Raw genomic sequence first — 13,201 nt, forward strand, 5'->3', positions numbered from 1 at the left:
GTCAGACAATAAAGAAAGAGACAATAAAATAGTTGTAGTCCAATGCCATTCTTATAGGACAGCAAATAAAGTACTGTTACAGAGAAAAGAGGAAGAAACTTAATGTGGAAAACGGAATCAGAAAATGCCTTTCTTAAAAAGTGATGTTCAAGCTGAGCTCTAAAGAATAGGACATGACTACCAGTCAAAGCACTCTCACAGAGAGTAATATTAAACAAAAATCAAGCAAAATTATCTCATTTCAGAGGTGACCTGGTCTACATGTAGAAAACAAAAATTTAATAGGAATTTTTATTACAGTACTATGTTGCAAAGGAGAGATGAGAGTCTTGTTTTGCTCCTGATTTTAATGTAAAGGCTTTCAAACTTTAATGTTGAGTGTGACATGTGGTGTGGCTCTGTCATGTATGACCCTAATTGTGTTGAGGTACTTTCCTTCTATACTCAATTTAATGAGACTTTTTATCATGAAAGGATGTTGAATTTTTATACTATCAAGAAACAACATGAAGAGAAAATTAAGAAAACAATTCTATTTGCAACAGCATCTATAAGAATAAAATACTTGAGTAAACATAAGCAAGGAGATGAAAAGCTTGTACACTGAAAGCTTCAAAATGTTGCTAAAAGTCATTAGAGAAGACACATGTAAATGGAAAGACATTTATGAGCTAGATTTTTAATATTGTTAAGATGTCAATGCTACCTAAACTGATTTACAGATTCAGTACAACCTGTATCAAAATGCCTGAAACTTCCTTCACAGAACAAGAAAAATCCACCCTAAAATTCATTTTTTTCTAGTCTGGTTGCTATAGCTAGGACATCTTATACAATGCTGAATAGAAGTGGTGAGAGTGGGCATCCTTGTCTTGTTCCAGATTTTAGTGGGAAGGCTTTCAACTTTTCACCATTGAGTATTATGCTGGCTGTGAGTTTGTCATAAATACTTTTATTATGTTGAGACATGTTCCCTCTCTACCACTTTAGTAGGAGTTTTTATCATAAATGAGTATTGAATTTATCAAATGCATTTTTATGCATCTTTTGAGATAATCATGTAATTTTTGTCCATTCATCTATTGATGTGGTGAATCACACTGACTGATTTGCATATGTTGGGCCATTTTTGTGTCCCTAGGATGAATCTAACTTGATTATAGTGTACAGTCTTTTTTATGTGTTGTTGAATTCTGTTTGCTAATATTTTGGTGAGAATTTTTGCATCTACATTTATCAAAGATAGTGGCCTATAATTTTCCTTTTGGGTAGTGTCTTTGTCTGGCTTTAATATCAGGGTGATGTTGGCTTCATAGATTGACTTTGGGAGTGTTCCATCCTTTCCTACCTTCTAGAAGAGTTTGGGAAGTTTCAGTATAAGTTCTTCTTCCTATGCTTGGTAGATTTCCTCAGTAAAGCCATCTGATCCTGGACTTTTGTTTGCAGGGAAGTTTTTTTATTGCTAATTCTATTTTACTTCTAGTGGTTGGTCTGTTCAGATTATCTATTTCCTCTTTTTTATTTTATTTTTTAATTGACATACCATCAGTTACAATATGTCAATTTCTATGAATGTTCAAATAAAGACATATATCTCTGACCTTGAGGACTGTGCTATAATTCAGAATGCCAGCAAAAGACACTAAATCTTTTCTGATCAACTCACTAAAAATGTTCATCAAATCTACATCAGAAAGTTCTCTGTTTAAATAAAAATTCCATATGAGATCATTCATATGTGGAATCTAAAGAAAAAGAACATAAATACAAAACAAAAACAGACTCAGACATAAAATACAAACTTGTGGTTGCCAAGGGGGTTTGGTGGGTGGGAAGGGACAGAATGGTATTTCAAAATTTGTAGATACTGAGAGGCATATGAAGAATAGATTAAAAAGATTATACTGTATAGCACAGGAAAATATATCTTGTGGTAGTTCACAGAGGAAAAAAATGTGACAATGCGTATATGTATGTTTATGTATAACTAAAAAACTGCTCTACACTGGAATTTGACACAACATTGTAAAATGACTACATCTCAATTAAAAAATGTTTTAAAAAATGAATAAAATACCTAAAAAAACCAATAAGCAAATTTTACTTACACTCTATGGAAATGATTAAAAGTTTTTTGAGACATCAATCAATTCTACATAATATATGCCTTAATTCAGAATGAGAAAATAAGATATAAAAATATGTCATTTTTCTCAAAACAAATATATAGTTATGACATTCTACATATATTTTATGGGAAGTTTTAAAACTTTGAAAAATATGATATGATAAAATGCAAATATTTAGGAATACAAGAACTTTCTGAAGAAATAATTAGGGGAGTAATTAGGAGAGTATCCCTAGTAGGTATAAATACATATTAAAAGTCCTTGACCACTGAAGTATGTTAGTGGTAATATTTAGAAATGGAGCCTTTGGGAAATGATCAGATAATGAGAGCAGAGCCCTAGTGAGTGAAATGAAATTGATTTTATAAAAAACCAATGTTGGTAATGATGTAGAAACTTTGGACCACTTGTACGCTCTTGGTTGGAATATAAATGGATGCAACCACTATGGAAAATAGTATAGGCATTGAAATAGGAAAATTCTTTCTAAGCAAGAAAATATCCAAAGAAAATATTAATAGATTTAATTATGTAAATGCAAGATTATTTCTACATGGTCAAAAACATTCTGCACAGTATAATTATATCAAAAACAAATCACAAGCTGGAAAAACAATAACTCCACACATAAGATAATTTGGATGAATTCCTTAGTATTTAATTAAATCATAAAATTAGTATGGGAAGTGTCAGCAATCAAATAAAACACATGAAATTCATTAATAAGTAATTCATGAAAAAAAATTACATATCACTTTAAACACATCAATAGATGTCCAAATTCTAATTATATTTATTTACTTATAATTAAAGTATGCAAGTGAAACACAGTTTCTTTAATGAGATTGTCAAACACCACAAATGTTTATCAAGTGTTCGTTTTTGAGAATGTGGTCAAACATTTTTTTCCAGAATGAAGGGAATAGTGAGTTTACTACAAGCTCATGTACGGCATTTTATGAACACCAACATTATAAATACATAAACCAATTGACTCCAAAATTTCACCTCTAGGTTTAAAAACATTTTTCAAAAACACTGCATTGCACAATTATCTATCCTAGGAAAAGACAGGAAAAACCTGAAGAGGACTGGACATTTAAATTTGAATATACCTTTATAAGGAAGTTAAATAGTATGAGTTAGATCTATATAGACAGGTACACAGAGATCTTCAGGAGCCTCAGTAGTAAAATGCAACATTTATACACAGAGACATAAATATACTTGTATTTGCAAGATTACTACTTGAAAACTTTCAGGAACAGGGTAGTGACTGCAACTGGGAGAACTGCGAGACAACGCTATGGGATGTAGAGGAGTTCTGGTCTACACTATTTCATTTTGCGTGGGTTCTACTTCAAATATTTATCATTATCCATCATACTTTCAAGTTTATTTGAAAAATTAAAATATTATACTAAAATTTTCATTTGTAAAGCAAATGAATTTAACAGTCTATATAGCATGAAATGCTTTAAATAGAACAATAAAACATGAAGAGAAAAGGTAAGACTCTGATGTAAAATAAAACTAAAGATGAAAAAGTTATAAAGTAAATGCAGGAATAAATTTAAATTAGTATAAGTATAAAAATTCCATTAATTAATTAATTAATTACATATTATTTACAGATTTCCTATTGTACATGCATCCCACCTTTCTAGGTATAGTGATAAAACAGACGTTATACAGTGTATATTCTAGCGGAAAATTGTCACTGATAGCGTGAACATATAGTTCATGTTTTAATATAATTATTGCAATTCCTTTAGCGAAAGGGGAAAGTTGCATCAGAGTTATGAAGACTTTTACATTCAGGGGGATTGGCCTAATGTTAAATGAGTTTCATCATGATTTATATAGAACTTACTTAATACTTGATCTGCTTTTCTTTCTCCAGAGCTTCTTCATAGCATTAGTCATCTCTGAATTTCTTAGACTGTAGATTAATGGGTTCAGCAGGGGGGTTACGATTGTATAAAACACAGTCAATGATTTGTCAAGGGAGAAGGTCTTAGCAGGTCTTACATATATGAAAATACAGGGGACAAAGAAGAAGACAACCACAGTGATGTGGGAACCACAGGTCTGGAGGGCTTTCCATCTCCCTTCCTGACTCAGGTTCCTTAGAGAGCGCAAGATGACTCCATAAGAGATGAGTAAGAGAAGAAACACAATACTGCACATCAGTCCTCCATTGACCACCACTAAGATGTCAATGACATAGGTATCAGTGCAGACAAGTTCCAATAAGGGGTACATGTCACATGTAAAGTGATCAATGACATTGGGGCCACAGAATGGGAGCCCATAAATAGTGCCAAGTTGAATTACTGAGTGCAGAAATCCTCCAACCCAGGACACGACCAGCAGCACAACACACACCCTTTGCCTCATGATAACCAAATAACGCAAGGAACTACAGATGGCCACGTAACGATCATAGGCCATCACCAACAGAAGGAAGACCTCTGACCCACCAAAAATGTGCTCTATAAACAGCTGAGCCATGCAAGATTCAAAGGATATGGTGTTTTCCCCAAAGAACAAGACTGAAAGCAATCTGGGAGTAACAGAAGAGGAGTAAGCCATGTCCATAATTGATAAGCTAGCAAGAAAAAAGTACATTGGTGAGTTCAGGGTCTTACTGACAGTTATAGTCACAACAATGAGCAGGTTGCCCCCGAAGGTCAAAATGTAGAAAAACAAGAACATAACAAAAAGGACTTTCTGCTCCTTTGGATCCTGTGTGAGGCCCAGGAGGATGAAATAAGTTACATTGTTCCTAGGTTGCATCTAGTCTGTACAGGAGCTGAGTTCACAAATTAGAAGCAGTTTACCTACAAACCAAGGGGAAAAATTATTAAATGCTTTTTAAATTTTGCCTTTTATTTATCCATTCAATTAAAAGTATGCGTGAAGAGAATGTATTTGGGTCCAATGCATCACAGACATTATGATTACCAAGTTGAATAGTAGTAGGTCCCTACACTCAGTGGTATGACAAATAATGAGAGATCAGAAAATTCCAGACCCATGTAATAAGTGTCATTATAAGGATATTCACACACAGCTAAGAGTCACAGTGTAGGACTATATCAATCAAACTGGAATCAAAGAAGTCTTTCTAGAGGAAGTAATACTTAAGTTGAATTTTAAGGAAAAGTAAAAGAACAACAAAAGATGGGAAAGTAATTCCATGAAAAAGTACACCATTTATAATCATAAAGATATGGGGTAGGGTATAGCTGAAGTGGTAGAGCACATGATTTAGCATGCATGAGGTCCTGGGTTTAATTCCCAGTTGCTCCTTTAAAAATAAATTAAAAAAATAAATAGATCTAATTACCACCCCCAATAACAACAAAAGTTAATCACAAAAATATAATATTGAGACCCATTTAAACTAATTTATATATTCAATGTCAGTAGATCAAAGTATCAATAGATGGTCACTATCCTGGATTCTCTCAGAACTCACTGAGACTTCTTTCTTGGGGTCTTTAGTTGGATATTTCTCCCTTTCTTGAACAAAAAATGCTAAAGCAGTCAAATTTGTGTCTCTAGTCCCTCTCTCTACCCAAGTTTTAACATTTCTATAAGAAACACCTCTATTTTTGGACATCTAAAGTTGGATATCAACTTAGTAAATATAACACAAATTCTAAATTTTCCACAATTAAAAAGTTGTTTCACATCTCATTAAATGACACCGCCTTCAATGTATTTGCTCAGACAAAAATCTTTTTGCTCTCATATTATTCATTGATAACTTTATCAAATCATGTGACCTCTACTTTCAAAATATATCATAAATTTGTTCATTCCTTACCCCTCATTTCCTTCTTGGTCCACTGCAGTAGCCTCCTGTCATGCCTCTCCGCTTTTATTCTGGCCTCCAACAGTTTGTTCTCCTGAATTAGCTCAAATTATACTCTTCAAATCTTGTTCTGATTATATCAATCAACCGCTCAAAACTCTCATAGTGGATTCCAATCATGCTCTCACAATTTAATGCATCACAATTAGTATTTACATGAGAAGTACTGTAATCACCATTTTACAGTTGATATGAGTGTCATACTATCTCATTAATTTTTCCAAATGCACAAATTTTTAAGTGATAAAACTAGAATTAATACCTACATTTGATTTATTGCAAAATGATTTATGTCTTACAAAACAAAGAAAGTCACCCAATTGTGAATCCTGGTTCCTACTATTTACTGTTAGTCTTACTTGTGGAAGCTTGCTTACAGTCTGAAGGAAGACTTTTTAAATCACTCATAAATCCTGGAATTCTTCTTTCATCCAATATGACAAAGGAGGGGTGAAAGGTGGAACTATTGCTTGAGGATATGTTTGATTTCATTCAGCTGTCTGTTCATTTCCTCCATGGATTCCTCTGGTTATTTATTTGCACTATAAATTCCACAGTGTTTAAAAAAAAATTCCACAGTGCACACAAAGGCAAAAGTTTACCACGTTAGAATAATTATTCAAATAGACAAGCAAATCCTATGTTTACATATGAAGATAGCAAGTGCCATTTTCCAGAGAAAGTTGTCTTCAGTTACCTCCTTTCCTATTAACTCCAAGATAGAAAAATACCATTCAGTTGTTTAACTCTTCTCTCTCTCTCATGTTGGTACAGCCAGACTACTTGACTTGAGATTTTGAGAGACCTCCTTGTGTTGCTATTGTTGTTGCCTTTTAATGCATTGCTTTAAGCCTAACAAAGGACCTCCTAAAAATTTTATATCAGTTCTTAAAAGGATATAATCTATCTTCCCAATAGAGGCAAAGAACACTGAACATTTTCTCTCTCTTAGTCACATCCATCATTAAGTCTTAGATTGGAATGTGTCCAAGATTGATTCTTGCTTAATTAAATTCACTGGGACTTTCTACTAAACTTTAAAATTACATCTGTTTTACAAAGATCCTACTAAACCACATCACAGAATTAAGGTAAAAAAGATGTAACCTGGAAAGAAAAACAGCTTTATAATCATTTTCTGACTATTGCTAGACAAGGATAAATATCAGTCCAACCATTTTGCTTCAGTGAATATTAATTTATCATGTCTATTCCCACTTGCCACAGCAAGCTTTTCTTTCTTTTTTATTAAGTACTCAATTTATTCTGCCTTGACATTTGGTCAAATATATAAAAATTTATCACCAATTCAAGTACAATAACTAAATATTTATCCAATTACTAATTGTACTTTTTTTTATATTTAGGGTACCTCTGTCAATACAAAAACTGTGCCATGAGTGAGGACAAAACAATAAATGAAATGGAAAAAGTCATATAAAAGTTTCTTCCCTCATGGATCTTATATTCTTGTAATAGAGCTAGGTAGCATATAACTGAATGGGTGCTGCCAAATTGGTAAATATAAGTTCTCTCTTCTGTTAGCTAGTTCTGAGTGAAATAGGAAGCAAGTTCATCCAATGTTTTCCAATAAGTTTGAAGTTTGCAACTGATTTTTAGACCAGTCTCTCCCTCAAATTAAAAGATGTATTCCTTTATACATTGCACATGTATTCTTACATTGTGATGTCTTTGTACCATGAATAGTATTGACTAATTCAGTAATTGAATTGAGTAAGTTCAATTCTGAATAGAGATCATATGAATTACAATCTAATATTAGCAACAGCAAGTTCCTACAAAAAAGAGGTAAGATCAAGACTTATTTTAAACATCGCAGTGTTAGAGAAAAATAAAGGCAGGCTTTGAGCTGCTAAGTAATATGTTTAATGAGTAAAGCTACTTCATATGTAGTAATTAGGGAGACCTATACTACAGGTCAGAGAAAAAAATTGTGGAATATGACAGATAGTAAATTCTGCATAAATGTCCAGAACAGCTTTCATCTATGTAACAGAAGAGGTGAATTCTATATCTAATTTTGATACTGGAAAATTACCTAAATATTACAAATACTTAAGGTTAGGGATCTCATTATGATCCTCCCAGTTCTCAAATTCTATAATTAGAATTGAAAAAAAAAAAAGATTATCATAAGGTTCTTACAGAGATCAAAGTTATTACACTGTCATGGGCTTTTTCGTCTTTGACATGAACTGAGTGAAGAGTCGTAGTCAGGCTGAGACAGGAAGGGGGCAGGGCAAGCCATTCAAGGAATGATATAGCAATTAACATCAAAATGTTGAAAGATTCAACCATCAATGGGCCTTGAGGCTCAAGATGATGGGAGATTTAACTTCTAGTAAAGCTTGAGCTTCATTAGACGCCCACTGTAGTATATCAATGGTGAATTAAGTGCCCACAGGCCCACGGCAGTCCCAAGGCTAGCCACAAAAGGCCAAAGTGGGAAATGGCCAACTTCCTGAGAGTCCCAGCCCCTTCCCAAGGCTAGCTAGACTTGTCCTTCCACTCATTAGCATATGAAGCTACCAAAGCCCAGAAAAGCTGGCAACACTATGCCTTGCAGCACCTACCTCTCCCTCTCCTCCCTTCCAAGATGGCCAACATTCTGTCTATGGAATATGTACCTACTTTTAATCTGAGTGCCCAACCCCCACACCTTGTGGCCTTTCTCTTGCCTTTCAATGTATCTCTCTGAATAAACCTACCTTTACTCAACCGTGGCTCGCTCTTGAATTTCTTCCTGCATGAAGCCAAGGACCCACACTTGGCAGGGCATGTCCCAGGGGCTCAACTGAAGCCTGGGACACAGACCTTCTCATGCCTCACATCTGTTTTCCTGCATCATATCCAGGAATTCAATTTTAAGATATTGCAGCAGACACTAAACATTATGTTCTGCTACTGACATAGCAAAAGTTTTTTTAAAAAGCTCTGTGCAAATATATCTGATAGCAATTTGTGTCATCTATAAGCTCATGAAAGATTAGATTCTTCATTTTTATTCTGAGTTACTCTGACCCAAGTACTTCTTGAACCTGAGTGTTAAAAAAATAATTGATTCCTTGATCAGTGCCCAGCACACCTTTCACATCTCACCTTGCACCACACTCCCTCTTGTCCCGTCACTGAACTTCTTGACCTCCCTGAACTTCTGCACAAAAGGCTGGTTCCTACCCGAGAGTTTCTGCACAAGTTTTTCTCTATTGCCTTGAATGCTTTTCCAACCGATGTGCTTGAGGATGGTTCTATCTCGCCTTTCAGATCTCAGTTTAGAAATAACCTCTCAGAAAAGCCCCCTTTGTCCATCTATCTAGAGTTACCCAGTCACCCATTCACCACTCCATTACACTTTTCAGAGAATCAGTTATCCTATGGCCTTGTTTTCATTTTTACATATTCTCTGACCTTATTTTCATTTTATATGTTGTCTCCTGCACTAGAAAGTCAACTTGAGGATAAAATGAAAATTTATTGCCTTATTCATCACTAGTATATCCCAATCCTATAAGATTATTTGATACTTTTCATACAAACTCAGCAGATATTCTTCAAAAAAATGAATGAATACCCTGGTTCTTGAAAAGAGTTGATGATAATTAATGTGAAATACTTATTACACATACACATCTTATATTTCCAGATAAAAATATTCTTTCAAATATCATGCTATACTGTTTGAAATATTATAACTGATATGATAATTATTATCATTTACATCACATATTTTAAAAAATAAGAAAACCATAAGAGCATACTAAATTAGACTAAAACCCTAATCTTCCCATATAACCAGTCAAGGGAGGCAGTTTTAAAGAGCATCAGTGTCTGTCTAATGACAGACAAATCACGATCTGGAAGAAAATAAGTATCATTTGGATTTGGAAATTCAACTCTATAACAGCAAGAATTGTTTTTCACATTGTTAAAAAAAAAATAGGTCTCTAGAGTTGCTCTTTTCTCATCAAGATATCTCATCTATATGTTTCAAGATTTACACACCAGATTCGGAAGTACCTTGACACAAGTGATTTTTATTCTACTTCTCTAAAGGAAGAAAAGAGGAAGTAGAAAATTTGGGTAGTGTTGTCTTCCACATTGAATAGTAGCCTACTAACTTGAAATTGCCGTTTCTGCCAAAAGCTTCCCCAAAGGACATTTGGCAGCATGAAATCTGGGAAAACACTAACTAATAAAGAGTATGTATTTATTTATTGTCCCCTATTTTTCACCCAACTTGTGAATTTGCAAATATTTTTTAAAAGTTTCTTTTAGACTTATATTAACTCAATAGTACTTATTAAGCACCTAATAGGTGACTGCCAGTGTTCTACTCACAACATAAATGAATAAACAAAATCCCTGCCTTTACAAGGATTATGATCTTATGGGGAAAATAGAGAAAATAAAAATCAAGGAATAATTTTTAAAGTTAGCTTGTAATCATTGATGTTAGAGGTATAAGCAGATGAAGAGTTAGAGAAAAACTGAGAGGGAATGACTAGAGAAAGTCATCAGGAAAGACTTGTCTAAGAAGGTGGGAGTTCATCTGAAAGTAGAAAAAAATGAGATGGAATCTGTGAAGTAAAATCTCTGGGAAAGAGAATTCCAGCAGTGAACAGAGTAAGAAAAGCAAAAGCCCTAAACTGGGAAATGTTTGAATTATTCAAAATACAGGTTAAATATGGAGGGAGAAAGGGAGACAGAAAGGAGAGAGAGAATGAGAGCTATCAGAGCCTCAAGAAAAAGGATAAAATATAAAATATACTTGAGAGGTAGGCAGTAATGTGATTTGAATATTTAGCAGATTTGCATTTAAACCAGATTTGCATAATTGGTTGCTGTGTCCCTGGTGGATTAGAATGAATGGGGAGTGTAAGACCTCATTAACCTTTTGGCAAGATTTTTTCTTAGCATGCAAGCTAATGACCACACAGCATCTCTTGTTTCATCCACAGTTTCCTCATGGCATTTTTCACCTCCGTGTTCCTCAATGTATAGATCAAGGGATTTAACATGGGTGTGATGATAGTAGAGGACACAGTCATTGCCTTGTCTATGGGGTACGTGACAACAGGCCTCACAAACAAGAAAATGCATGGTACAAAGAACAAAATGACCACTGTGAGGTGGGAGCCACAGGTGGAGAGAGCTTTATGCCATCCTTCAGAGCTGCAGGACTTCAGGGAGCAGAGGATGACCATGTAGGAGGTGATGAGGATAAGGAAGATGGCCAGACACATCACCCCACTGTTGAGGATGACCAAGAGGCCCAGGATGTGGGTGTCCATGCAGGCCAGTTTCAACAATGGAAACAAATCACACATAAAGTGATCAATGACATTGGGGCCACAGAAGGGTATCTGATATATAAATAGAAGCTGTATAACTGCGTGGAAAAGTCCCCCCAGCCAGGCCCCTCCCAGCAACAGGCAGCACACCCGAGGCCTCATGATGGTCATGTAGTGCAGGGGCTTAAAGATGGCCACGTAGCGGTCATAGGCCATGACAGTGAGAAGGATGATCCCCACTCCACCAAACAAATGATCTGCAAAGAGCTGGGCCATGCAGCCTTTGAAGGAGATGGTAGTGCTCTCAGAGAGGGAGTCTGCAATCAGCTTGGGGGCAATGACAGAAGAGAAGGTTGTATCCATGAGGGAAAAGGAGGTAAGAAAAAAATACATAGGTGATCTCAGACTCTGATCTGTGACCATGGTTACCACAATGAGGAGGTTTCCCAAGACGGTGGACACATACATGATTAGAAACACAGCAGAGAGTATTTTCCTCAGCTCTGGATTCTTTGTAATGCCCAAAAGAATGAATTCAGTCACATTATTGAGATTCTCCATTCACTATTCTCTGATATAAGCTTATCTCCCTGAGCTGGAAAATCTACAAAAAAAAATATTTTTAATTATTGAGTGTGTTGGACATTTTTTGCACTCTATCTTATATTCTCTTGACCTACTTTTTCTCCAGCCATGGATACAGCAACCAGTTGCTAACAATTATATTCTGAGAACAGCTTCATCCTGCTAATCCCCCCAACATCTCTTTCCAGTGTACCTCTTGCTTTCCTTCCAGACAGTTGCTGCTTGAGACACTTAGAAGACCCTTCTTCATCACTTACATACACCTGGCTCTATGAAGAATTAACATACTTTCAGGAAACCCTAGATCATTAGTAGACAGGAGCCAGTGGATAAATGGTAACCAGCTTAACACAATCTTGGATTCACTTTCTGTCCTTCCCTGTTTCACTCACCCCATTCACTGCCTTCATTCTGTTTCCCATCAAACTACCTACACACAAGCCCTTCACTCACCCACTGCCTCTGAGGAAGCTCAAGCTGGGAAGCTGACCTTAACTTACCGCTAGCCACACCCAAGTCCAAGAACTTAGAACATCTCGTTCAAATTCTCATTCATTTACTCCATATACTTATTGAGCACCTAGAATGTGCTAGTTGAAGAGCCTACAAGACAGAAGGGTCATATCCCAAAGACTTTCCACTTGTTAAGAATCTATACTTTTTCCATTTACATTTCTTCTTCTCCAGATGGATTATTATCACATACTGTAACTATTCAATGAATCACTACTATGTTTCAGGCAATGGACTATTTTATTTTCTTCATTTTAGAGATAAGATACTAGGACATAAAGATGTAAAAAAAAAAAAAATGACAGTAAGTCACCACAGTTAGTAAATAGTGCAAATCCAGGTTTTCCTGAATCAAAATCAATACCAATAACAAGCTACATTTTTTCTTTTATGATAATATTGAGCAGGAATTATGAGTACAGATAATTCCATTTTGAAACACAAGTCCTTCACTGTTACACTTTACCACTGAAGAAGTGGACAGTGGCCTCAACTGGCTAAATACAACTGTTAATAGAGTCAATTGATGTGGTAAAAGAACTGCTTCATTGGCAAACTTCTCTTTGCTTGAGGTACTTAAGCAGAGGCTGTCTGTCACTTGGTAAAAATATAGTAGAGGCCATTGCTTTTAACAGGGATGTAAGCAACTCATTCTCTAAGACTCTTCTGAATACACAAAGGCCCATTCTTAAAATCATCCCTCCTACTAAACAAAGCACACAGCTCCCAGGATGCTCTTCACAAATCTACAATATGGCTTAAGGCCAAGAAATTAAAAC

General features: G+C 35.2%; 2 protein-coding genes across 2 annotated transcripts; both read right to left on the reverse strand.

Annotated features, from left to right (window-relative positions):
• Window positions 1–3,998: 3,998 nt before the first annotated feature.
• On the reverse strand, window positions 3,999–4,928 carry LOC123616955 (olfactory receptor 4A47-like). The gene has a single exon (XM_074373054.1). The coding sequence runs from the start codon at window positions 4,926–4,928 to the stop codon at window positions 3,999–4,001; it is 930 nt and encodes a 309-aa protein (XP_074229155.1).
• Window positions 4,929–10,955: 6,027 nt separating this feature from the next.
• On the reverse strand, window positions 10,956–11,885 carry LOC105076414 (olfactory receptor 4C6-like). Its single transcript, XM_010964511.2, has one exon. The coding sequence runs from the start codon at window positions 11,883–11,885 to the stop codon at window positions 10,956–10,958; it is 930 nt and encodes a 309-aa protein (XP_010962813.2).
• Between the last annotated feature and the right edge of the window lie 1,316 nt (window positions 11,886–13,201).

Source organism: Camelus bactrianus, chromosome 10 (assembly GCF_048773025.1).
Source record: "Camelus bactrianus isolate YW-2024 breed Bactrian camel chromosome 10, ASM4877302v1, whole genome shotgun sequence".
Taxonomy (NCBI): domain Eukaryota; kingdom Metazoa; phylum Chordata; class Mammalia; order Artiodactyla; family Camelidae; genus Camelus; species Camelus bactrianus.